The 26,476-nt window shown below is 48.8% G+C and overlaps 1 protein-coding gene across 6 annotated transcripts; it reads right to left on the bottom strand.

The window, feature by feature from the left end:
* Positions 1-604: 604 nt before the first annotated feature.
* On the bottom strand, positions 605-25,404 carry NAA60 (N-alpha-acetyltransferase 60, NatF catalytic subunit). 6 transcript variants are annotated; one of them, XM_075899130.2, is made up of 10 exons: positions 24,668-25,201; positions 23,159-23,217; positions 21,764-21,938; positions 19,440-19,590; positions 12,752-12,867; positions 11,344-11,473; positions 9,325-9,421; positions 6,373-6,607; positions 4,807-4,992; positions 605-4,385 (listed from the first exon to the last, which is right to left on the bottom strand). In XM_075899130.2, exons 5-9 carry the CDS (start codon positions 12,859-12,861, stop codon positions 4,836-4,838), a joined length of 729 nt encoding a protein of 242 aa, XP_075755245.1. In that variant the 5' UTR covers positions 12,862-12,867; positions 19,440-19,590; positions 21,764-21,938; positions 23,159-23,217; positions 24,668-25,201; the 3' UTR covers positions 605-4,385; positions 4,807-4,835. The 6 variants fall into 6 exon arrangements, with proteins under 6 accessions (XP_075755245.1, XP_075755247.1, XP_006130653.1 ...); XM_075899132.2 differs by lacking the exon at positions 23,159-23,217; XM_006130591.5 differs by having other exon boundaries at positions 23,159-25,201.
* Positions 25,405-26,476: the final 1,072 nt, after the last annotated feature.

Below are 26,476 nucleotides of genomic sequence, written 5' to 3' on the forward strand. Positions count from 1 at the left end.
GTGATGCTCCCGCTCAGGAATAAGCCCTCTTGGGCAACTGTTCTTGCGCAAGAGGCCAGTGGAAACATGAATTTCTTCGGCAAGAAAGCCTGATGGCTAAAATGGCCATTGGAGCGTTCTTGCGTGCGAGAGCGTCTACACTGACACAGATGCTCTTGAGCAAAGGCACATGCCAGTGTAGACGCTCTTGCGCCTACACAAGAGTTCTTGCATTAAGAGTATTTGCGCAAGATCGTGCTAATGTAGACGTAGCCCTTGGTTTTAAGGAATATCAGTGTGTCCCTGCAGTGGATCTATCATCCCAATGTGCTACAACAATACATTACAAGGACAGACTGATGGGATTAACTCCTACCACTGCCATTCCATTGACACAGAAGGCCCATTGGTGATCCCAAGTGTCACAGGCAAAGCCCTTCAGCAATGCTCCCTGCTGCAGTTGGTAGGGACAAACTTTGTCTGGGCAGATAGCCCAGTTAGCTGGCCCAGTGCCAAAAGCGAACAGCTGCCTTTATAGCATCTGTGTTTATGGAGTGCACCACTGTGCACTTGCCATTGATGAGCAGTTTCAATCCAAGCTGAGGATTGACAGCAAGCAGGAGAATCACAAAAGAAAAGACCCTTTTAATTGAAGACATTTAGAGAGACAGGCTGACTGTGGCAGCAATATGCTCTTCAATAAATAACGGTGCAGTAGGGTAGCAATAGGGTGGTGTGTGACTGACAAGCCTGTGCAACAGCTGAGGGGCATGGTAGATAGGACAAGTTGCTCATCTCTGGCCATGCTCTTGTGCTGGAGTGTTGAAGGTTAGAATGTGCAACAGCCCGGGGTACAAGACCCAGGCAAACAGGGAAGAAACAGCTTCCTTATTGTACAGCTGTTTCAGAAAGACATTCAAGTGCCAGGCAAACCCAATGCACACCAAAGCAGCTTTAGCAACTAAGTAAACCTTCATGCACAAGTACACAGTTTTTAAAAACTGAACTAGGTAAGAAAATACAAAACCAGTTACTGCAACTTAGAACGGAATCTGGCTGGAGCCACTAGATCAAGAGTAATTTACATTGGTATATTCATGGTCCAAAAATACTGTAGGGGAGGAGACATGATTGAGAGCTCAAACAGAGCAGCTGGCTAAGTCTGCTGAGGCAGGGAGCTGGCCTTGGATTGGTGCCCCTATAATTAACATTAGAGGGCAGCCTCCAGGCAGCATGACCAGGACTAGTTCCAACTGGCAACTCCTACCCCACAAGCCATTCTTCCAGGGGCCTGGGAAGATCTCAGGTGCAGAAGGGAGAGCTCAGGGACTCAGCACAGGTAGGCTGCATCTAGACTGGCAAGTTTTTCCACAAAAGCAGGTGCTTTTGTGGAAAAACTTGCCAGCTGTCTACACTGGCCACTTGAATTTCCGCAAGAACACTGACGATCTCATGTAAGATTGTCAGTGTTCTTGCGGAAATGCTCTGCTGCTCCCGTTCGAGCAAAAGCCCTCTTGCGCCAATGCTTTTGCGCAAGAGGGCCAGTGTAGACAGCACAGTACTGTTTTGTGCAAAAAAGCCCCGATCACAAAAATGGTGATTGGGGCTTTCTTGTGCAAAAGCGCGTCTAGATTGGCACAGACGCTTTTCCACAAAAGTGCTTTTGCAGAAAAGCATCCGTGCCAATCATGCCAGTCTAGACGTAGCCGTACAGTGGGAAGAAATCAAAAGCCCCCCCAGAAGCAAGCTGCCAGCCACCCATTACGCAAGGGCTGTGATGGGCAAGGCCTTTCCCCTCAGGCCAGGTGTCTTGCTGTGCCCCTATGGCAGCCCCACAACTGAAAGAACCTGTTCCTCTGCAGCACAGAGGCATAGGGCAGCTGCACCCCTCCCCTTTTGATACCTGTGCATCAGAGCAGGCTAACTCAGCCAGGCCCTCCACTTCATGAGCACATCCCTATTAAAAATGCAGTATGTGCATGGGGATAGGGCAGGGAGCAAAATTCCCCTCCCCAGGGAAAGCCCATCAGTCTTAGGATGCCCAGCCCACTCCGGGGCTAGAGCAATGCCAGTCTGCCCACCCAGGGGCAGGCCAGAGCTCATAGCAGTCAGGACGTGGCATGTCCCCCACTCCTAGCTGCAGGGACAGCAGGGTGCCAGTGAGGTGCATGTTCAGCCCTTCGACGTCTCCTCCCCCTCTTAGCCCCCACCCAGGCAGTAAGGTGGCCTTCCCTGGCTGCAACACAGGGGAGAGGAAAGCTCAGGCTGCTGTAAGTCGGGCAGAGGGAGGCTGCCCTCTCTGTGCAGATCTCAACAGGCCCAGCGCATCATGAATATAAGGCCCACTACTCACTTCACTGTGGTCAGTGCTGGGAGCAACTGCTTTCAGGACCCCCTCCCCCCACGCAGAGTAAATGCTGCCTTAAGCCACTCAACCAGGCCAGCACTGCTGGCTGGGGTCCAGCCCCATTCTCCACATAGCAACCAGGCTAGACAGTTGGAGCAGGGGTGAGCGGCCGCCTCTCCCCCAAGAGCGCTCCAGCAAACGGGGAACCAGCGTAATCCCCTCCCGCATACAGAGCACACCAGTATCAGGACCAGGGCAGCAAGAAACACAAGGAGGTGGATGGACCAGTCTGAGAAGTTCTGTTTGGGGGCTGTTGGTCCAGCCCCAGGAAACAGGCTTGGCTCAGCAGAGCCCTTTAAAAAACCCACTTCTAAGCTGCTTAACCGTCCCAGCACCTGGTGAGATCCACAGGCCCCCTCACTGGGAATGAGGCAACAGCACCTGCCCCAAGGACTCCCCCTGCTGCCTCTCAGCCACACCCACTGGAGCACCCTGGGCTTGGTGCCGCACCGCACGGACAGCACTACTCTGCTCAGCTCCCATTCGGGATTGGGTTTGGGAGAGCCCTGGAGCTAGGACACTGGCAGAGGCCCTGAGTGGGAGGACATGATTCCTACCTAATACCCTCTACAGCGCCCCTTTGACTTGTGGAGAACGGATTTAAGAGCCCGCCGGCCCGTCTCCACAGTAACTTCCCCCCTCCCACTCCAGCAGCAGAGACAACACAGCAGCTTTTGTTCCACACTTCCTTGGCCAAGGCCCAGTTTTGAAGCAGGCACATGAACAGTGGGGATTGGGATACAGAGCTGAGGGGCAAAGGAGGGCTGAGAGGGGGCCAGGCACTGACCACAGTGGGTGCTTTGCTCTCAGGATAGTGCAGCTGTCTCAGCTGTGTATTTCAATGTCCTGTTAGCATGTAGCCCTGTGGCCCTGAGGTCGCTAATGCAATACGGGAGGCTGAGGCCTGCTGCCCTTTGGGAAGGTCAATGGTTGGAAGCGCCACATGGTGAGAAGTGCCCTGCACAAGTCTTGTGCAAACAAAGCAAGCATTTCACTGCTGACAATCCCATTGCAGTCTCCACCCGGCCTTTGATCCCAGACTCATGCCAGGGCCCCAGGGAGGCTGTCCCGTGGCGTAACCCCCTCCATTTCTCTCGGGGCCCACAATCTCTACAAACAACTGGGACAGCAGCTAATTTTCAGCACGAGCAGCGATCTGTGCACGAACCTTGCTCCCAAACATCCTGCAGGAGGATAACTGAGGCTCCCAGAGCAGCACAGTGGAAGGGAATGGAGGTGGCTCGCTCCCCTCTCTAGGAATAACTGTACATCTCCCCACAGCGCTCCTGGGGAGCGCTAGGATCTAGACAATCTACATTTCACTATGAAACAGCAATTTCAATCCCTGTCTTCTACTGTAGCGCATCGTGAATCGGATGCTTCTTTTTAAGTCAGGGGTTGGTGACGATCCCTGTGCATCTCAGCAGCAGTTTCCTTCCTGTGTGTGGGCAGGAGTGTTACCAGCAGCAACACAGACTCTGCAGCAGGAGTCTGGGAGCCCAACAGAAATGTGCCCCATTCCCACCTGCCCCTGGACTGAGAGGACACGGCCCTGGCCCTCTGGTGTGTTGTGGCCTCTAACATAGTGCTCAGTGCATGCTGATTGCCTTATTCCCGGCCCTGCCTCTGCTACGGCAAAGCAGACAATCGCATCCCACACACCTGTGGGCATCTAGGTGAGAGCTGGCCAACAGCAAAGGGCAAGGGAGGAGAGAGGAGGTATACCATGCGCACAGGGCCACCACGGGAAGGGGTTCCTGCCCATAGCATGTCACACCCCTTATGAGTGGGCAACAGCTGTTAAGCCACACAGGAGTCCTTGGCACCCTGGGCCAAGATGACAAATCAGGGCTGCAGCAGGTCAAGCCTATGTCTGCCAAATCTCAGTCAATCCACAGACGAGTGGTCAATTTGAAGAGGCTGGGTGGTTGATGGGAAACCAGCATCACAAGAATCAGTGCGGAGCCAGATGAGTCAGGAGGTAAAGGGAAGAATGATCCTATTGAAGACAAGAGAACAGCTGTCGGAAAACCACGGAAGGGCTGAGTATCTGCACAGACAGGACAGCCGCTGTGCTTTGCAGAGCAGAGTGGGAGCCCCGGCTCTGGAGCCCTGATGGGTGGGTGGGGGTGGGGGAATCGGGGCCTCAAGCCAGGAGGCATTCTGCCATCAACTGTAACAAGAGAGGCAAGTTGCCTGTGTACAGCCCTGCACAGAGGGCTCCCAGGGTGCAGCTCTCTCGGAACCTGGGCTCTAGCGGTTTCCAAGAGGCTGAATGCACACTGAGCCACACGGCCTGTGTTACTTGGGCTCTAGCTTTAGCCTCCTGCCTCACATGCTACCGTGGGGCTTTGTGCCAGCATCTTGCTGCAGTGCAGGGCTCCAGAGAGAAGGTAAACACCACTCCCACCGCTGCCTACCTCTCACTTTGCCGACACCCTCTGCTGGGTCACGTTGCCCGGCTGTATTCAATGCCGCTCTTTGCGGAAATGCCAGGCCATGGCAGCAGGCTGCGGAGCAGGCTCTGGGCTTGGCGGTATATCCGGTGAGGGATCGAGCAGGGGCTCAGGCTGGCGAGCGTTGAGCCAATGTGCTGTAGGTAGTCAGTGAGCCTCAGTTAAGGACAACAAGGACATTTACAGTGAAAGGTAAAGCCACTTAGAACACTGCCCTGAGAGCAGCTGTAGCAGGACAGTACTAAGCAACCGGAGCTAGGCCAGGCCAAGCAGCAATGGGCGCAGGGACAACGGTGCAGGGCTGTACCGCACAGCAAGAGGACAACGGCACTTTGGGAACATTCTCTGCAATTTGCCCAGGAAATGTGTTAGCCAAATAACCACTCCTGTCCCTTTCAGTCCCAGCATTCCAGCTGCTGGAGCCATGGCCCAGCTGGCTGCGGAGGCGAAGGGACTTTAAGCTCTCCCCTCAAAGTACATCCAATAAAGTAGTTTGTCATCCCGGTTCTGTATCCGCCCTGCCTCGGGGGAGAGCGTGAATCCCTCGAGCCATTCAGAAGAGTTCAATAAAATCTCTTTCAGCAGCAGGCTTCTAGCTGCATTTGGAGTCCAGCACACCATCAGTGGTGAGAAGGCGCCACTCTGCATGACCACAACCTTTAGCAGGTTTGGGATACACCCAGCAATAGGGCAGACACTGCCTGTCTTCTCTGGACAGAAGAGCTCACTAGCCCCTTAACACGACGGCCTGACATCATGTCCCCAATCACGTCAGTAACTGAATCGTTAGGAAGGCACCGGTCAAACCATGGCACAGCAGAGCAGTCTGTTCAACCTGCAGCCCAGACCGGGTCAGGTGTTGCTGTAGGTTGGGATTATGGCTTTGGATACTAAGAGTCGCTAGCCCAGCTGTGTCAGCTAGGAGTGTGGGGGTGGGAAATCACACCTCTAGCCAGCACAGCCCCCCGGCCCCCAGTGTAGACACAGCTATGCTGCCTGAAGGGTGCTTCTGTCGGTATCGCTATTCCCAGCTCCTCGAACAACATGAGCTCTGCTGACAGCTTCAAGTCTGGGCTCCTTCTCCACGCGTGGGCTCTGTGGGCACAGCTATGCCAGCAAAGCAGCTGTAAGGTCCACGAGCCCTGAGCCAGCACTGACAGAGCCATGTGGGGAGTTTAGGGCTGGAGCCGCACGTCTTGCCTAAGGGGAGTCAGCTGAGCTGTGCTGAGACACTCCACACAGTGCCCGTTCACACCACACCTGGTCTTACCTAAACAGCTTCACTAGCATCAGTCCCCAATCTAGACCAGATCTGCAACCCATCCCCCACAAGAGACGCACTGCTCTTCTGAACGGCCCAGGAAGTCAGGCACGAACATGCCAGAGACCAAACCAGATCTCCTTTGGAAAGTAAGGAATCCAGGTGAGACACACCCATCCTTAAGGTGGGACCAATCACCAAATGACACCGGACTTGCTTTGCAGCACGTGCTTTACCCAAATACCATGCGTTTCCAAGGTAAAGGATATAAGATTGTCCACGGAGGGTGTCCACCATTGATGTAGAGAACGTAGGTGAAGCCGTCTTTGAGGACCCCTCTGATGGAGTAATAATAGGGCAGGTAGTGGTGCTGTCTAAAGTCTCTATTTTCGTAGAAGTTAATTGCCGTGTTGTTGGTGGTGAGGACATGCAAGTAAATGGCTTTGCAGTGGTCTTGGGCAGTTGTCGAGATATGATCCTTCAGGCTTTCAAGTAAGAGGGAGCCTGTCAAAGGAAGGAAGAGCAGCATTACACAGAGCAGCTCCCGACCCCTCTGACGGGCAATGAGGGTTGGGCAGCTGGGAGCCCTAACCCCGTGCACCGGTCATCTCAGCCTGTGGACAACGCTCCTGGAGCTTTCCTCATTGTCATTCACTCTCTTCAGAACAGCCAGCAGGCCCTGGGTTGGTCGGTCTGAAGAGACTCTTGCCTCTCTCCAGTGCTGGGCTTTGGAAAACTCAAGGCTGTAGTGGGTTGGAGCAGCTCCTCCCAACAGCCACGGGCTTATGGTAGGAATCTGTAGGACCATAATGAAGGTCAGACATCTACACCTGTAATTCACCCACCCTCCTGGCAGAAGACGCCACCTTCATTGAAAGGTACACTAAGCAGCAGGCAACTAAAGGCTCAAAAGGAGGTCCCATAAGTCCTGGCAGCACCAAGTTTCGCTAGGTCTGCACTCACGTGGAATATCGCTGAGCCTCATTTGCATACCTAATGAGCTGCCATTTTTGCAGAAGAAGCTCTTGCACCAGAAGGAGCTGTCTACACTGCCCCTTACGCACGAAAAACCCTCTTGCGCAATGCCGTTACGCCGATTATTTTCAGGAATAACGGCATTGAGCAAGAGGGTTTTTCTTGCGCAGGAAGGGGCAGTGTAGACAGCTCCTTCTGGCACAAGAACCTCTTCTGCAAAATGGCGGCTCATTAGCTACGCAAATGAGGCTCGGTGATCGTCCACAAAGCCTCATTTGCATATTTCTCGTGCAAGAAGCTGCGAGTGGAGACATAGCCTAGGGGTTTTTTGGAAAAAGCTCTCCACAATTTGCGTAGCTTTTTCCCGATTGCTTTTCCCGAAGAGGCTTTTCCTCCATAAATGGCACTCCCCGTAGAATGAGGTATACAGAGCTCCCCAAAAGAGCATGTTTGCTCTTCCGCAAAAAAAAGCAGAAGAGCAAATGTGTTCCCTGGACGCGGCAGTTTTTTTCTGGGACACCTCTGGTATCCCGGAAAAACCCTGAAGCGTAGACGTACGCTTTAAGTCCCATGGTGAAACGGGCTCTTGTATATGAGGATACAACTGTTCCAAGCCTCTCAAAAATCTTACTGATAGCTTTACTAGAAAAACCAAGCGCTCAGCAGCCTGACAGAGGAAAGGAGAGCGTGCTTCTAGGTGGACTCTGATGAAACTAACAGGCAACTCCCGCTGTGTTAGCTACAGATATGCCAAGATATGCTGGACTTCGGGCAAATTCTAGATCGGCAAGACCAGAGAAAAATGGTTCCACTTCAAGAAGTAACTAGATCTAGTAGGTAGTTTCCTATTATTGAAAAGCACATCCTGAACCTCTTGAACACTCCTCCTCCCTAGAGTCTAACGATGGAACATCAAGGCTGTTTCACAAACTGGCAGACAGTTCATGAAACAGGTGACCATGATCTTGAGACCCTACGTCAGGGCTGTCATGGAAAGGGAGCTACAGGCACAAGCTGGGCATGATCCAATCTGATTTTTATCAACGCTCTGTGAAGCAGTGGGAGAGCATCCAGGAACTTGCCTGTCCAGGGCAACAGGAAAGTGTCCAGGACCCTGCCGGCACTTCCTGTCTGTTCTCACTGCAAACAAGTCTACCTGTCTGCAGCTGGAAAACAAACTGGCTACATCTGGACAGAAAGACAGCTCCTGGGGAGTTGTAAGTGACCTTCATGCGGGCAGCTGACTTGCCTCTTCCCAGGCTGCTGAGGTAGAACACGCCCATTGCTCTGTGAGAACGAGCAGGCTTTTCCCTGTGACTTGGGACAGTAGAGCTAGCCAACTGGTGCCTCAAGCTTTCAATTCCCTGACTCCGCACATAAACGTCAAGTCCTGTGTGGACAATAACCCTTGCATTTTTGTCATGGGCACTCATTTGAGTTGATGTGTCACTCACGTACTGGTGCACAAGCAATCAACTCTGTTCAGGGGTGGGGAAAAAGTTAGAGGGAAACTGACTCTGATCCACATAAATAGACTATTTCTTGATTCCTCCTTGTTCCCTCCCCCCATTTTTGAAAGAGCTGGAGAAGGTGTCAGACGTTTGCAGCCTCTGAGGCCTGTGGTTCTTCCCCACAGCACAACGCAAGCACAGTCTGAGCAACAGCATTGCCTGCTCTGCCTTCCATCAATATCAGCATGTCCTAACCCTGTCCTGGGGGGACCAGCTAGATGGAGCTGAGGAGTTCCATCTCTGTTTAGTCCCTCCCATCCCAGGTCAGCCAGGGCCGTCTGCTTTGGTCCCCGCTGTACCTCTTCCTTTGAAATGTACAAGAGCCGCCTACAGCTCTTGTACATTTCAATGGGAGAGAGGCAGCAGTCTGGACCCGGCGTGAGCAGGGACTGCTTTGGTCCCTGCTCGCGCCGTTTCCCCCGCTGCACCTCTGCCTCTCCTGCCCCCCTCTGCGGAGATGGTGTTTTTAAGCTGGCTCCCCCCCTTGGTGCCTCTGATGCAGAGGCAGCAAGCAGGGGAAGCGACTAGTCAAGCAGTGACTTGACTACCTGATATGTCGAGGCTTATCAGGTATTCGACTAGTCGCTCACATCCCTGCTCTGCGGTGGGCAGAGTCAAGGCATTCAGTTCTGTAACCTTCACCCGTACACCAAAGGCTAGTCACAAGGAGTAAATAACCCACACAGTGGACTGGTGCTCAGCAATAGACACAGAAGCTATTTAGAATGTTCTTACCTATTCCATGTTTTCTAAATTCTTTCACCACTCCTAGACTTAAAATGTAAGCAACTTGAGTATCGACCGGAAAGTTGGAAGCTAGGATATCTCCATCCTGAATAGAGAACACGACAGACATTTAGTAGAGTACATGTGTGAATCTCGGTATAGCTCAGTGTATAATGTCAAAACAAAGCAAGCAACTATTCACAGAAGCATTTTCTTATCCTAGCTGTCTTTATGGAGCTGTTGGAAATGGGGAGATAAGACACAGCCTCTGAAATGGAGGAAAAGGAAAGATCCCATTTGGGCTGAGGAAGGGAGTTCTGCTATTTTCATATTTCTTGCCAGCTAGGGGATAGTAATCATTTAGTTTCTTTACGGTCTTACACAGTTATCTGTTAATGGAACATCTGTTCACTGTTTCGTTGTTTACTGAAAGGCACTGAACAGCACTGTGGCATTCCATGTTTGAGTGTCCAGATCAATCATCAGCCTTTTACCAGCTAGAATATGCTTTTTTCCTACCAACCCTGCATAAGCACGGCCATCCTGCATCAGACCAATGGACCATCTAGCCCAGTATCCCGTCTTCTGACCGTGGTGTCATCCACTCCCCACTTATTCAAATGGACTCTAGGCTTTCAGATAAGCTGGGATCCTCTTACAAGTCAACTGTATTACAATGTTCTCCAGGCCATGTTATGCCTCCAGCAACATCGCAGCCTTCAATGTAACCAACTGGGGCTTAGTAAAATGAACTGTTGATGGTTACAGATGCAAAATCCTGCTTAAATGTTTAACCAGTTAACTGCATCATAGGCAGGGGGCTGCTCTGGCCTGGCTGAGAGCCAGTTAACCAGTTACCCCAGCAGGTACGGCAGTAAGGCAATGCTTATCAAGTAAATGGTTAAGCATGTTACATCCTTACTGGCAGTGCACAATAAAAGGTCTTGAAAAATGAAGCTTGCATCTCCTTGCCCAAGGACTAAGCCATATGCTCCCAGATATACAGAAGGATAAGAATAGCTGTGAACTAGGTTACTATAAAAAACCGAGGGGTCCAGTAGCACCTTAGAGCCTAACAAATTAGACAGAATCATGAGCTTTCGTGGGCACAACCCACTAAGTTACAGACTAACATGGCTACCCCTCTGGGTTAGTGTATTGTAGTTAGCTTCACTGTCAACTTTATTGTAGCCCCTGTGATTTTATATGGACTCAGCTTCTCCTCTGCAATAGATTCTGGTGTATCTGCTTTCATTTTTCTGCCCTTTCATAAGCTCCCTTCCCCTTCCCCACCTCCTCTCCATGTCCCTTCTGAATGGCACCAGAGCCCTCTGCAGAACTAGGAAAATAGCACTGCCCTGGCAAAAGAAGAAAGCTTTGGTTCTGCAGGAGTTAACAGCGCTTGCAACAGGCAAGTGCCAATTTTTCAAGCCTTGCACAAAAAGGAACAGAATCTAGCTCGTTCTCCTAGAGCTCCTGGGCTACAAACAGCGAAGATTCAGTTAAGACACCAGCATGAACACTGATGATGCAGACTACACAGAGGGAGCGGGATGAGAAGGTGACGCTTACAGGTTAGAGTAGATCTGCACGCAACACTAAGGTCAGGAGAGGCAAAGCCAGGAGGTCCTCCCAGAAACTTGCTCACAGCACACATCCTAGCTATGCTCAGGAAATGTGTAGAGCCTGACCTTGCATAGCAGGAAGAACCTCCTGCGAAGGAATAGGCACCCACAACTGCCAATGACTTATGGCAGAAGCAGTACTGAAGTCTCCAATTTCTAGCAGCCCACTGCTTCCATGCAACAATACACAGCTGAACATTAGGAAGTATCATCTGAGCTAATGCGCACCTGTCTGTTTCCTCAATCTCTCATCAGCACCCTTCCCGCCCCCTTGGAAAGTCTCTATGTTCATATAGTCTTTGGACTGTTCACCTGAGTAGCCAGGCAAGGAGAGAAATGGGCCCCAGAGCAGGCAATCATCTGGGGGTACAGCACAGCTCATCTTAAACTATGGTTTGCCTACCTCTTTATGCACTTTTGTCCTGCTCTTTATCTCAGCTACTATCATTCCCACGATGGTGCCTCTGTAAGTGGCTCCGAGGGAAAAGAACTTCTTGTTGGAAGTGATGTCCTGATACCATGAGTCTGGGTACCTGGGAAGACAAAGAGCAATACCCTGGAATGCTTTGGGACACACAGCATTTCAAATGGAGCCAGGATCCTGCAGTCAGACCGCTCGCTGGAATCTGGCAGGGTTCTAGTATAAGCTGGACCAGAATAAAACTGCAGTGGGAGAGCTGCAATAAACACTCAGATGGTGAAGGAAGTAGTGTTGGCAGCCTAGTAAATGGCACCCTTCTACAAGAATCAGTAGATAGCCAAGCTAAGAAGCTTTGGCACTGGAAGGACTCTGTTTTGGATGAAGTTAGAACTGAGGCCTACACATGTGATCACTAATGATCTGATGGCACCGTTTGTAATAAGGTTGTTAAGAAGTGTGTAATTTGTTAATTGTGTAGTTGACAAAAATGTTGTTGACTACACGATTAATTGATAAGGATAGCACTCAGTCCCGATGTGTGCTGGCAACTACCCCCACTGTGGCTCTGCATGAAAAGTAATTTAGGAGCAGGACAGACAGGCAGCCCAGGTTAGTTCTGGGAGCTATCCTCAGCTCCTAAATTACTTTTCATGCAGAGCTGATAGCTCCTGGGATCCTGTGCAAGCTGGGGTGCCTGTCCACCGGGCTCCTAAATAACTTTCGCTGCAGAGCTGCAGCAGGGTAGCTCCCGGGACATGGTGCCAGCTGGAACTGAGCGATGCTGCTGGCCAGCCCTCTAAAAAGTGTACTGGCAGGGGCAGGCGGAGAAAAGAATGTGTGTAGTCGATAGCATTAACTGATAAGCTTTTGCCTATTGGATAATCGTCTACACTATTACATTCCTAGTTTGTAAGGATGTGAGTTTTAACCCAAGTGTCTGGGCCACATCCCATCTTGGCTAATTTCATTTTATGCCACCAGCAACCTGTCCGATGAGGATTTCATCCTTACTTGCGGAAACATGACTCTTGCCTCCCCAAAAGTAAGCTCTTACTGGGAAAAAAAGAAGCAGCTCTCTTCAAGATTTCCCTCTTTGTAAAATGTACACAGCTTCCTTTGTGAGGGCTTTGGGGTGTGATACTGACGGAACATGAGAGTTTATCTGCTCCTGCTGTTTATTCTCTCCAGCCCCTCTGAATACTGAGGGGCCTCTGGCAGTGCGGTACAAGTGATGTAAGGTTGGACTGGCAGTGGGTAATGGGCAGGATTGAAGTGCATCAGCATATGGGACAGTGTCCCAGAGCTTGCCTGTGCTCACAGCTCTGCACTTACACACCAACAGTTTATAGTCTCTCGGAGCGCCCCCCCTCCACCAGGGAATGTCACATACTCAATTGGGAACCAGTCGCCGCAGAGCTGTTTCACTACATCTATGTCATCGTGGCAGAGAAGACGCAGGTTTATGTCACTAACTGCAGTTGGGGGCACCTCCTCTGTCATTCACGCCTGCAAGGGAGAAGGAAACATTAGAAAGGGTGCACCTGAAAGCTTCAGGTTCATTCCAAATACTAACCGGTCTGGAAGGCCAGATCGGGGCTAGGGGGAGTCTTCACTGCCAAGCAAGTCATGCTTAGGCCAAGCCGAGCTGTGCACCCCACAGGGAGATAACAAGCATGGTTTAAAAGAATGGATTCTGAAGTTAGTACAAAATACGTGGAAAAAAAAAATAAACATGCTGAATTCATGACCCTCCCTCAAACTTCTTCATACCAGAACCGTGATTGGCTCAGATCTCAAATTATTAGTATTTATGACTCCACCCATCATGGAAATGTACTCTAGTAACAACGTAACCTCCTAGAGGGCCAAAAAAAAGTAGTTCTCAACCAATGAAAAACACCTTTCCTTAGAAGATAAAGTACAAACAGAAGCATTGATTTAAATCAGGATTTCAGTCACTGATATAAATTGGTCCACCCTGCAGGGACTGTCCAGTACAAGCCTTGGCACCATTTCCTCCCACCCCCAGATCAGTGCAATTATAGCAACGCTAAAATGAAAGTTCTCTCTTACAATGGTGTCAAATGTATTAAGTGCTAGGGAAGAAAGCAGCCAATAGGTGGCAGAGCGAACATACACCTCGGTATGCACAAAGGAAGCACAGAGCCAGGTTACAGCACTACTCAGAACAAGTGTTCTCTGCAAGCTGCCATGTGGCAGGTGGCCTAGAGTAATAAACCTGTTCTGCAGAGCCAGGGCAGTAACAGGTGAATGAAAAGCAGCCGCTCAGCCTGAATCCCTACAAGCCACCTTCAGTTATCAGTACCTCCGTGGGTCCCTCCCCCTCCGGTGTCCTACAGCTTCAGAGTTTCCCCCTATTACAGCAACTCTCAGATGAGAATCTGTGGAGCTCTAACCCAATTCAGGGCTCAGGATTTTCAAGTGCTTGTATGATGAATACTCAAAATCAACACCACCTCCTTTGGAGCAAGTCTCTGAACACCAGAACTGGAAGGGAACGCAGTGAAGGGCATAAAGGGGGCTGCAGCCAACATGGGTAAAATCCTAGAGCCAAACTTATGCACAAAACACAGGGAAATAGCCAAGCAACCATACCCATCACATTGCGGTGAGTTTATTTTCATCTGCTCTCTCTTATCCTGATCTAGTGATGCTGCCCCCAGGAAGGTATAGAACTGGGTGGGTGGCATGCCCCAGAGTATCTGTGTTAAGACATGGACCCTGTATTGTGGATTTCATTGACCTACAGCATGCACAGTCAGAATGAGCGATGAGATAGGATGCAGACAAGCCACTCACCCATCAGCAGTCACCCCTTTGGTTTGAACCCAGTGACAGCGTTAAGATCAAAGATGCCAATTGCAAGACAAAAGCCTTTTTCCTTGTGTCTCATGGCTTTGCTCACCCCTACTGCTTACAGGTACATTACCACAGATAATGGTACAGAGGAAAAGGCTGTCACCTTTAGAAAGCATGGATCAGAAAGTACAGGATTAGAATAAGGTACCCAAGAGGCAATGCATCATGCAGCCTGCATTTTGTTTAGCTAGAAATAGAAGGACCGCCAATGACCTCCTTGAATTGGGCCGGTCCACAGCACATGGTAGTTAGTGCAAACAGGGAGACAGTCAACAAAACTAACTAGTACTAAGAACCAAGGGAGTTACTGAACCTGTGGGAATCCCAGGAGGATCATGCTCTCACATTCATAGATTTTTACAGTCAGAGGGGACCGCTGGATAATCCTGGTGACATCCCACTGAGGGAACTCCCAAAGCATAAGGCTATGACTGCACTGACATGCTCTCAAGATGTCCCCAGCTGGGCCAGTGTGAGCAGACACGATTCCACCATCTGGTCATGTTTCAGAGGGTGCATGTTTCTAAACAAATTCATTGCAGACAAGAGGTGACTGTCTCTCAGCCCTACCCAGACAGAGCAGAAGCACCAAGTGCCCCCAACCACAGCTCAACCCTTACCTGGAGGTCTCATCTTTTAGGCAGAGGGCAGTACATGGTCTATGGTTCATTCATTCTTGATGCCTCTGCTCAGAGTGGGCTAGTTAAAGCTAACTGTAAGTGTGGGTTTTTTGTAACGCACATACCAGTTCCACTGGAAGTAGAGTGAGGCCAAAAATTCATTTCACACAGGCCACTGCGTAAGCTTGGTCAGTTTTACTGCCACGGGAGGTGTGGTTACTAACTCAGATAGTTTTACTGCAAATTTCACAATACTTGGTGTTTCTTAAAGCTTCAGTTCCCAGGTTCATATAACCAAAAATCTCTACTTAAAAAAAAGCTTCTAGCTCTCATATCCATAGAGAACATGACTAGAGTGTGTAATGCTTAGAAAGGGGAGGGGGGGGGAGAGAGAATCCATTAAAAAATGTAAACCCAGTCTTCTAATTTTTGGAGGCCTAACTCATGATTTTGGAATGGTTGGGGATCCTGGGAAAAGCAGCATGTGAAAGCATGTGCATAATCCCTTACTGCTGAGATGGGGGCTCTGACCAATTTACAGGTGCTTTAGTAAACCTTTGATCCTAGTACTCTGAGGCGGAACAAATTCGATTCCAGTCCATGCTATGACTTTGCGGGGTGTGTGATTTAAGACAGTGTCACAATTACAAAATCATTTCAGTTTCATGGAGCTCGTTAGGGCTCTCAAATAAGAAGCAGTAGCAAGCAACTGCAGCAATGATTTAGATTTGAGCTGCTTGGACAGCACATTCAGTGCTGACCAATCCTCCAGGGAGCTGAGAACAACATCACATTCCTAGAAGTCCTTGGGAACAGTTATGAGAAAACATTTTTACAAGTTACGGCTGTACCGAATATGCTTTTAATTCCATTCTCTGCTGAAGAGCTTTTGGATCACTTCAAGACAACAGATACTGTCACAACACAGAATATTTCCGTCCAAGGCTAAAAGATTCCCAGGATTCTTGGCCCTTGGAATACGGTGAAACTCTTGAGTAAGGGATACAGTGATACTAATGCGAACAGCCTCCAGCCATGAGATTGGATCCCAGCATTCTTCCAGAAAGGTGCCTATGGGCTGCAGAAATGCAGTGGAAGAGTACTTGGAGCAGCTGAATATACCCCATTCTCACAATAATAGGAGGCTGCTGTAGCCTAGCGGACTGAGCATATGCTGGGAACCAGGAGTTCAACCACAGGCTCAGTGTGAGACCCTGAAAAAGTAGCAACATCTCTCTGAGCCTCAGATAACCCAGTGTACAACAGGGATAAATGTACATTCCTAGCCTTTAAAACACCTGTGAGATCAAAGGATGGAAAGCACCACACCAAACTACAGAGCATTATTATTAGTGTTTTCAGCAGTTCTCCCACTTTCAAGAACAAGACTTTGCTAATGCTTGTTAGCCCCTGTCTGTGGTGTGCCCCCGCAGGGTTAGTGCAGCCTACTGCCCACGCAGGCTGGTAGCTGCTCCAGCCCCCACTGGTTAACAGTTAGCCGGAACCGGTAAGCATCATCCATTAAGGAGATGCTTACCAGTCAACCTTTCACATCCCTAATTGTGACATGGTACACAGGGTGGCAGAGCTATTCAGGTTTGGCCCAGCGGCTGCTCCATCAAGATGGAGGCGAGGCTAGGCTGAACCTGAGTAGCACTGCAATCCTACACACTAGTTCACAATGGTGGGAACAGACGGCCCACCAAACCGCATGGAAAAGGAGCTGCTGCCTTCCCTTCTACCCCCCCAGGGCCTCCACAGCAAACTGGGGACACGAGGGGGAGCTGAGCTACTCGCAGTGTAGAATACACATAATTGTGTCTTTTTGTGTGTTTTAATTAAAAAAATTAAAATAGTTTATACACACACACACACGCCCACCCCCCCCCCCCCCAAATAAAATGCAGTTGGTAGATTGTCTTAAATTTGGGAGCCACTGTTGCAGGGAGACTCTTTCAAATGATGTAGTAAAGGATTCTCCCACCTTTACCAGTTACAGAGCAGTTCAACTGAGCCCTCCTCTCCCAGTCCCCCCTTGCTTAGAGTTCTTGAAATATTTTGTTCTGCAAAGCACGAGTGGGGGTGGGAGGGCTCTCTACTAATCTAGGGCATTTGCTCACATGCATGAAGTACTCTAATATTAGAAGTACAGCTATCAACATGAAGGGTATCTTCTGGAACTGTGCTTGTTTACTTTGCTGAACAGTTCTCCCAGTCAGGTTTACTGCAGTGCTGTTACAAAAGAAAGCCTGCTGTAAACAACAGACTTTCATCTTGGTGAAAGTGGCTTCCCAGCGCTGGAGGCCACAAAGAAGCGCCAGAAAAGATTCAGCAGTGATGATCTATCAGTGTGCTTGAGCACTAACCGGAGGAACTACCTGTAGGGATTAGATGTTCATTCCATCTTCACAGATGACTGAGTCTTTGGGCTCTGCACTAGGGGCCAACTATGATGGTTTGTGCCCCTCTTACAGCTGGATGCAGATTCATCAACTTTTTTCATACCTGCAGCACCAAGCAGCCAGCCCACGGCAATCATTTAATGCTCGGGGCTAGGGGATGTTTGAACTGTGGTGCAGTATCTACCTTTCCTCATGTGTTTTATCATTCCTGCAGAGCTTTGTGTTCCCTGAGAACACCAACAGTTCTCTGGTTAACACCAACTTTCAAAACCTTGCCTGGGTTTTAACAGAACAGAGACTAACACAACTCCATGTTTACTTCCTTATTTACGCACAAGCCAAAGAAAGGATGTGAGGGCAGCTCTCAGAAGTTTTTGACCACTGGATTCCTCAAGGGAGATCTGCTCAGCCAGCCAGCCTTTGGTTTGCAGTGGGATCCCCCTCTCACTTAAGCCAGTGCAAGAACACACCACTGCATGAAAAGGTGTTTTTACGTAGATATATCGATTCTCATGGAAAATTGCACAGGCTGAATCTCTCCAGTCTGGCAGTATCCGTGGTAGTTAACTGGATGTCCATTTATGCATATGGCCAAGTTCCCTGCAATCCCAAAAAGTTTGTTTACAGCCACCAGTCCTGACTCTCAGTGTTCTGTGCTGTTATTTAGCTCTAATTTACCCCCAAATGTCTTCTAAGAGCCAAGTATGCAGGGGAAGTGTTGGCAATGCTACTAGACAATATTGACCTCCCATGGTCCGGCACCAGTCAAGTCCTGAAGGCACCAGACTAGGCAGGTTCAACCTGTAGTAGAAACAAGGCAGCTTTTACATCAATGTAGCTTGTAGCATCAACACCATATCCCTCCCCTCCCCTCCCCACACACACTTGGAAAAAGGCTTTTCTAGTTACAATGAGGTAAGAACTATAGTGTCTTTTCTGTCGTAGGATTTCACCTGGAGAGAGCTGTCTGTGTAAACACACACCTTTTTCTTCCAATGAAGATACATCCTTAACTTTCTTTTGTGGTATCCTGGAGTAATACTGAGCTGCATTCACAGTTTCAGTCCCTCACCTGCTTATGAGAATGAAGCCAGAGAAGGAGAGGTTCACCCACCTGCGGCAGTGGAACTGCCATACTACTGAAGTCTTGTCTTTGGGAGGGGGAAAGTTTCCTTTTCAGTGTTGGGGTCTCCTCCTCTGCCCACAGAGCAGACTGAAATGCTCAACAGTCCCAGCTCTTTTATGGAAGCAGCCAGGCATGTCAATTATCTGCTTGGTATGGGTCTACCAGTTCTTTTGTTTAAATACATTGATGGGGTTTTGCCTAGCTTATTTTTAAAAACATGCTCAGTCAGACTTTCCCGTCACTCCCACTTACTAAATTAGTGGCCTGATTTTCAAAGGTGCTGAAAATCTGCAGCTCCCAGTGCATAAGGTAGAGGCCCCCAAACTGTGGGGCACACTCATTTGGGGCTCAGCCCAGTAGTCCTCATGGGGGATGGGGAGTAAGCACCATCCAGTTTGGCCCTGTGCCCGAGGCCCCGGCTACACATCAACATATCAACACTTGACAGACCTTTCAGTCCATGACACACCACTGCTAACAAGGTATGAAACCAGTGAAAAGCGGCACAGAAGAGCCCAACGGGGCACTCCCTTGCATTCAGTCCACTGCCTTAAGAATAAGAGGACAGGAGAAATCAAAACACACGTTTAAACAGATCAGAAACTTTTTTTATGCAGCCTATAATTATAAACCTTAGGCTATTAAAGGAAACAACAGTAAGTTTCAAAAAATGATTGATCACATATGAGCATGAACAGCATAGCAGTGATACGAGTCAGACCAGCAGCCACCAGACCCATCAAATCCTCAGACATCAGCAGACTGCCAGTTGTATTCACAATTCGGTACTTTGAAGGGCTTTACATCTACTCCCCATATCGCTATTCTCACAGAAGGGACATTTGACTAGAAGGATCACTAGTCCTTTCCGATCTGGCAACTCCTCTGCATTCTGAAAGATGACAGCCTAACTTGTCTCTGAGCCAAGATACCAAAGGTGCAAGAGATTAAGCCAAAACAAGCAAGGACATAAACATCCAGTTACATCATATCACAACATTCAGCAACAGTCTCCAACGGAAACACAGTACTTGTATCTTATTACTACACCTTTTGGTCTGTGCTCTGCTTGTGTAATTGTTCCCAGTGTATCTCGCCTCCTGGGAATGCTTCAAGCTGGGTTTGGTTTGATTTGTATGAAACTCTCAAGCTCCTTCTACAGCAGCTGGGAAGGGTTTCAGTGTTCTCCAAGGGTGTGTAACTAGAAAGAAGAAGAATTGTTTCTGCTGGTGATAGATCTGGAAATTCAGAGGAAAGTATACTCAAGGAGAGCTATTGCCAACAAGGGGGATAAACAAACAGATCATGTTACTGTGAGAAGCAACTAAAGACAAGCATTCCAGTATGACTGTTTTCTTCCACGTCATTAAATAAATTAAAAAAATAGCATAGGGCCGAGAACCAATCCCCATGGAAGCCTATTAGAAAAGATTCCCCAGTTACAATTATATTTTGAGACCTATCATTTAAGCCAGCTTTCAATCCTTTTAAAGTGTCCTGTTACGTTTATATCGTTCTGGATTTTTTTTAATTACTCACCATACCAAGTCAAACACCTTACAGAAATCTAGGGATATTAGGTCAATACTATTATCTTTATCAACCAGACCATCATTATCAGTGAAGAGGAAGGTAAACAAGCCAGAGCGGAGGGTTGGGAGTGTCTGGAGATGTGAGAAGCATACAAGCTAACAAAGTGTAAGCACAACTCCCTGATCTGAACTTCTAGCCTCCTCCCTGGCAGTGGCTCTGCAGTATAAAGCTTATTTAGACTGGGGAACCAGTTACCTGTTCACATCCTGCTTTCAATGAAGCAAAAATATCAATGTCACTGACAATATAAATTATCTTCCTGTCTTTAAACCAAGACTTCACCAGCTCTTTTGCTCTCTAGCTACAATCTGAAGCTACACTACTCAAGTGGTAGATTGCGCTGAGTATCTTCAAAAGCAGACTGCAAGTGGCATAGCTCTGTTGTCCTGGATACAGCGATTCCCTCGGGGAATGGTGAGCAAGAGTCACTGAGAAGGTTTTGCTATTAAAGCTATTTTGGCTAGATATGGAAAAGAAACTTACTTTGTGACAACAGCATTAATGGGGGATGACACAAGAGGGTCAGATTAAAGCCAAGTTTACGGCAGATGATCTGCCAACACTCAATAAGGCAATTTTCCAATAAGCAGCTGCTCCTCCTCCTAATCCAAGCCATTCACCATGTATGCTGGGCATGCTGGTATTGCAAAATTAGAACAGGCACCAACTAAAAAAAAGCCCCGCCAGTCTCACTCTAGTTAACAGTGTACGCACTGGAAAGTTAGAACTTCGTGTCTGTCTAATTGAACAGGATTGACAGATTAGGGATGTTAACTATCAGGTTAGTAAGCAAACATGTAACTGCTTGAATTTTTAGCAGTTACATGTTGGGGGAGGGCACCTCTCAGGGAGCTGGTTTGCTCCTGCCTGTCCTGCCCCACAGAGACAGCAGTGCAGGGCAGAGAGCAGCTCTGCAGGAGCTTATATGCGTGGGGAGCTGGTTTGAAAGCCAACTTCCCGCGTGTACTGGCTCCCTCCTGCCCCTTTCACCCTTTGTGCTGCTGCGTCTCTACCGGAGGCAGCAGCGTGTATGTGTGTGTGGGGGGGGGGGGGGGGGGGAGCTCTGTGGGATCTGGTGCTCACTGGCTCTCACCTGCCCCACACGCTGCTGCCTCTGTGGGAGGTGGGGGGGGTATGGGGGAGGGGCTATGCAGGCAGCTGGTTTAAAAGCCCCCTTCCAAAGGGCACTGGCTTCCACCTCCCCAACCTTTGCTGCCTCTGAGGCAGCAAGGGGTGTGTGTATGTGTATTCCTTAGCATTAATCAATAAGCCTGGGTTTATCGGTTAATCGTTTAAACAGCTATACGCTAACATTCCTACTACAAATCCAAGATTTAAGTTCCTAGGCAGGTATTCATATTGGTAGTTCTGGAGCACTACCCGTCAAGTGAATTTTATTAACTGATGCATACCATTGTAGAGGAACACTACCAAGTATCTGGTTATAGGTTTTTTTTAAATACTTTTTGCAATAGCCTCCAACAGGCTTACAGAGAATATTCCATGCCCCACCTCCATTGGCAAACACAGTCTTCTCCCAGATCTTGCATTTCAAATACAGTACCTACTAAAACGGCTTCTCTGATTTCTTCCCCGATGGAGTTTTCCAACATCAGTGATGTAAGCATGGCTCAGAGACTGTGCAGCTCTTTCAACACAGTAAGGTTTCAAAGTCTCTGGTACAGATTTGTGCTAGTGCCCCCAATTACCAGGCGAGGGGAGGAATTCAAAACGGAATGGCAATAAACTTTTAAAACTTGGATTATCTTAGTATTTCCTACCTTTTCAGAGGAATCAAAGATATATTCTATTAAATCAAATCCCAGAAGCCTTTTCACAATTCTTTGTATTTAAGGCATCACAGGAAGGTGTGCTCCAAGTATCACCAGGAATGATGCACATAATTTAAAGATGATTTTAGACTGTGCTAAACTTTGATCTTTGCAGAAGAAGTGTCTGGAATGAGAGAGAAGAACGCCAGAAAATAAACTTAACAAGTTTCTTCATTCTCTCTTCTTTAGGATGTCCTAAGCATCATAAATGTAAAGTACAAATGGTAACCCTATGGATGCTACAGGTTAGAAGCACTAAAACCTGCATGTCTAGAGACTTATGTGGGCTGCTTTGCAGATTCCCAACAGCATGCACAGGATACTGCCAGACTGGGTCTAAGTATATTTATTTGTGCAGCACCAATCAAGTATTCTTAGGACTGAAGAAAACCCAGAAGTAAAGACAATCCTTGCCCCCAAAGAACTAACAGTAGGTGTAACAGAACAGCTGACCTGCTGCCTGATACAAAAACAAACATGGGCAATTGTCCACAGTCATGGTTCCTTTCAGTTTGCAACATCTGAGCAGTATAATCTAGACTCAGACTTCCATAGAGGAGACAATAATGCTTCTCAGTATAAAGATATCAGGATGAGGAACTCCGAATCTTCAAAGTGGCATTAACAGAAAACCATTTTCAGATTCTCTGCAAGATCTCAGCTGACATCAGGTACAATTTAGAAAGTAATGTCACACAATAAAAAAAGTTTTCCTTTTTAGTAAGAAGTAGCCTCATCTAAAGGTAGAAAATAGCCACTCAAAAGGGCATTCGAACAGGATACCTGAGTCATATTTAATGTACCACAATACAATTCTTTATTAATTACCAGTCAGATAAAGAAATCGGGAGTAATCAATTTTTTGTCAAGGTCCACATTTCTTGATGAAGGTCTATAGTCAAGGTGCAAATGCCAAAGAAGAACAAAAGCCATAATAAATAAATAAAAAGATTTCACAGTCTGTTCAAAAGCATCTGGTAGTCCAGGTTTGGCCCAGAGTCCACCTACTGACTGCTCGAGTTAAATCAGCGGCTTGCAAGCAAGACAACAAATTATCTGACCAAGAGTAACTAAAACCATTTACTTAAAATATTATTTTGGAACCCAGCCTTGTGGCAGCACTGAGGAATCATCAGGGCTCTTACAGGGAAGACGAGGGTAAGAGATTTGATCAGTCCATAAGTAAATACATTGGGATAAGCTATTCCATACCAGAGGGCTCTTTAATCTAGTGGGTAAAAGTCAAATGAGATCCAGTAGTTAAAAGTCAAGTCTGTAACATTCAAACTAGAAACAGGATGTGCATTTTAACAATGAAGGTAATTAATCATGGGAATAGCTTACCAAGGAATGTGGTAAACTTCCCATCACTTGGAGTCTACAGATCAAGACAGGATGTTTTTCTGAAAGATACACTCCAGTTCAACAAGTTGTTAGGCTGGGTAAATGAATCACTGTCAAAACTACAGCCTGCAAGATGCAGGTCTGACTAGATCCATTCTGGTATTAAAACATGAGACATGAAGCCACTCAACTCTACACAGGAAAGCAAAGATGTGTATTGGAAATCTTGGAAGTGGGCTGAGTATATGGAGATGAAACTGGATGCTCGTACAGAAATAGTGTACTCGCAGAAGCCTTTTTTAATTAAAGACAGCCTGCAGATGTCTATGCACAAGCCATCTGCTGTGTTGTTCAACAAAAGGAAAACAAGTCAAACCACTGTACAATTCACTGCTAAAAGAAAAGCTGACAATCTATCATTCCAATGCTATAAGAAATGGGAAAGTATATGCAACAGGCAAGTTAGATTGTAAACTCTTCAGAACAGCAATATTTTATTTTATGTTGCACTGAAGCCAAGCTTAACTTAACAGGTTGCTCTCAACTCCAAGAGGAGAAAGGTGTCAGTGATTCTGAATATGGCACTCTGCTTTCTAAGTCAAATATTGAAGCATTCCCCCGTTCCTCCAGGCCAGTGCTAGTGGGCACTATGCTGAAGTGCAATCTTTCAGATCAAACTCAAAACTGAAATTAATCACAACAGATCTCATGACACATTATGAAAGAATGTGGTGTTCTCCTGGCATCCTGCTAAAAAATTTCAAGTTGCATGACTACGCTCTCCCAATTGACGCCTCCAACCTGCAATTTCAATGGACATAATATTGTTCGGTCCTTTTCCTAATCTGATGTAGCATTGCTGTGCACCATTACAAATGTGGCAAAAGTAACCCAGATGGCTGTATTTCAGTAGAGAATGAAAACAATTATTGTGTATGTAGATGTACAAAAAACCAGAACCCCCCCCCCCACTTATTCTAAAAAACAGAACAAATGCAGCAGCAACATCTGAAAAACTGTAAAATTTGATGTAATTCTTTAGAATGAAAGACAATGGACTAACTAAAACAACCTCAGCATCACAATGTGTGTGGAGTAAGCTTTTCAGAATTAGAGTACATTTTACATTTTGTAGCCACTGCCTAATCTCATGTTAAAAGCAAGTTTTCCCTTCCCAATATTATAGCTAAAAAGTTGCAACTTACAGTAGCTACCAAATCAAAGCTTATTAGTCTAGAGCAGCAAACTGCACCTCCAAGCAGGAATCACCGTCTAAGAGTCACCATACAAGAGACAGCATGATGATTCAGAAACTCAGTTAACTAAAAAAAGCTCAATTTCTGAAAGCCTTTCTATTAACTATATTTCTCCCAAGAAACCTCGCCCGCTTTTGCCTGGGCCATTAGCCATGAAATAAACTGTAATGCCCTTTACACTTGTATAAACCTGTTCTAGTTCTCGCTCTAAAATACGTATTAGCCAATGGGCGTTGAAGTTTCACACTCGTACCAGATGGCTGATCAATCCTGAAACAAAACCAGAGTAAGCAGAACACTCCCCCCACACGAGATCGCAGCCACTCCGCAGACACGCCCCCCGTCTGGCAGGGAAGTGGCATCAGCACTGTCCAGAGGCGGGCAGGCGCCCAGGAGCGATTAGCCGGGTTTCCTAGGGCGCTGGCAGGCTCAGGAGCGCGGGGCCGGACCCCGGGCAGCTCCGACCTTCCCCGGCCCGAGTCTGTCACCGACGCCAGGTCCCAGGACGCTCCCGCGGCAGGAATTGCCCGGGGAGGAGCGGGCCCCAGGCAGGGGGGGAGCCCCGCGTCCTCCCCACCGGGCCCCGGGGGGCGGGACTGCGCGGGGGGGCGGGGGCGAGGCCCCGCTCCGTGACCGCTCCCTGGCGCGCGCTCGGAGCCAAAGCGGAGCGCGCGCGTGCACACGGCGCGACTCCGGATTGGCTCTCCCCGCCCCGCGGCGACGCGGGCCCGCACGCGAAGTGGGTCAGGGGTCGCCCCGGGGGCAGCCCGGCGGGGGGGGGGGCGGTCTGACGGGCTCGCCGGGGGCCCCGGGCCTGGCGGGGGGGCCGCGCTCCCGCCGCGCGTCACTCACCTCGGGCGGGCGGCGGCTGCCTCGGGCGGCGGGGGCGCGGCGCGCGGGGGCGTCGCTCAGCGCATTCCGGGCCGGCGGGGCCGCCTCTCAGCAACCAGCGCGAGCCGCGGCCAGACCCCCTCCCCCTCCCGCGACCCCGCGGCAAGCCGCCCGATAGGCTGCCCGGCCCCACGTGACACGCGGAGCCGGAACTCGGCTCGCGCCTGCGCAGCACCAGCTGGTGCCTGGGCAGCGTCTGGTCCCGGCCCCTGCCCCCCATGGAGCAGGGCTCGCGGGCAGAGCGCTGTCTCGGGGGCCCGCGTGCACAGGAGGGTTTCCCGCTCGGCTGGGGGGAAATGCCGGGCAGTTTTCCCCCCTCTGAAAGCCACTGGGAAAGGAGTCAGGGTTGCACCTCTATAAACCGGGACTCGCCTCGGGTAGGACCACATCGATTTCAGGATCAGTCTTGTGCCAGGCAGGGGCAGGAGCCTGGAGTGCAGCCCAGCTGGACTGTGGGGAGGCCCGGCTCTGGAAAGCCTGGTTTGTGGTTCAGAGGGGAAGAGAAGGGTGAAGCCTGGTGGAGCAGCAGGGGAGCCACAAATGACCTCCCTTAGTCCCACAATATCCCTCATCTGGGACCTATCAGATTCATAGGTGCCAGACCCAGGAGGCTTTCATGTAGAAACAAGGAATCTTGGGGCACATTGAAGACTAACACATTTATTATTTAAGGGGCCATCGTACTCATTTTTGAAGATACAGATTAACATGGATGGCTACCCCTCCTACACTAATGTAGCTCATGCATAATTCAGATTTCTCTCTACATCCAGAGCCAAAATCATGCATTTATCTAGAGTTTTACAATGAAAGTCTCACCTTCATGCACAGGGAAAATACAGCCTGACAGAACTGCTCTAGTCAAAGAGCTGTACCCTTGGAACTTTGTAAATGTACCTTGGAAGAATTTATTACAATCATAAAACTAATATACAACCTTTTGCAGGGAGATAAGCCAATGCAGCCTTGAGCTCCTCACAAAGCTAACTTGATCAGTCTTGAGCATCAGTCCCAGGCTCAGACTTCAGCTTTTTGCCCTGGGGCCCCAATGAGTCTAATGTTGTTACTGCTCTCTGGTTTATTCTGAGGGCCCCCCAAAACCTGCTAATAGACCCATACAAGCCCCAGACCCCTGCCAGGACAGCCTCTCTCAAACTCAACTCATGAAAAG

Source organism: Pelodiscus sinensis, chromosome 15 (assembly GCF_052426305.1).
Source record: "Pelodiscus sinensis isolate ZL-2025 chromosome 15, ASM5242630v1, whole genome shotgun sequence".
Classification (NCBI taxonomy): domain Eukaryota; kingdom Metazoa; phylum Chordata; order Testudines; family Trionychidae; genus Pelodiscus; species Pelodiscus sinensis.

What these genes read in the sequence shown, in the direction of transcription:
- NAA60 (XM_075899134.2), bottom strand. Translation starts at nt 12,861, where the DNA reads ATGACAGAGGAGGTGCCCCCAACTGCAGTTAGTGACATAAACCTGCGT. An exon ending in ATTTAGAAAACATGGAATAG is followed by an intron (nt 6,608 to 9,324) that starts GTAAGAACATTC and finishes TTCCTTTGACAG; the next exon opens with GCTCCCTCTTACTTGAAAGC. An exon ending in CACCCTCCGTGGACAATCTT is followed by an intron (nt 4,993 to 6,372) that starts ATATCCTTTACC and finishes ACTGAGGCTCAC; the next exon opens with TGACTACCTACAGCACATTG.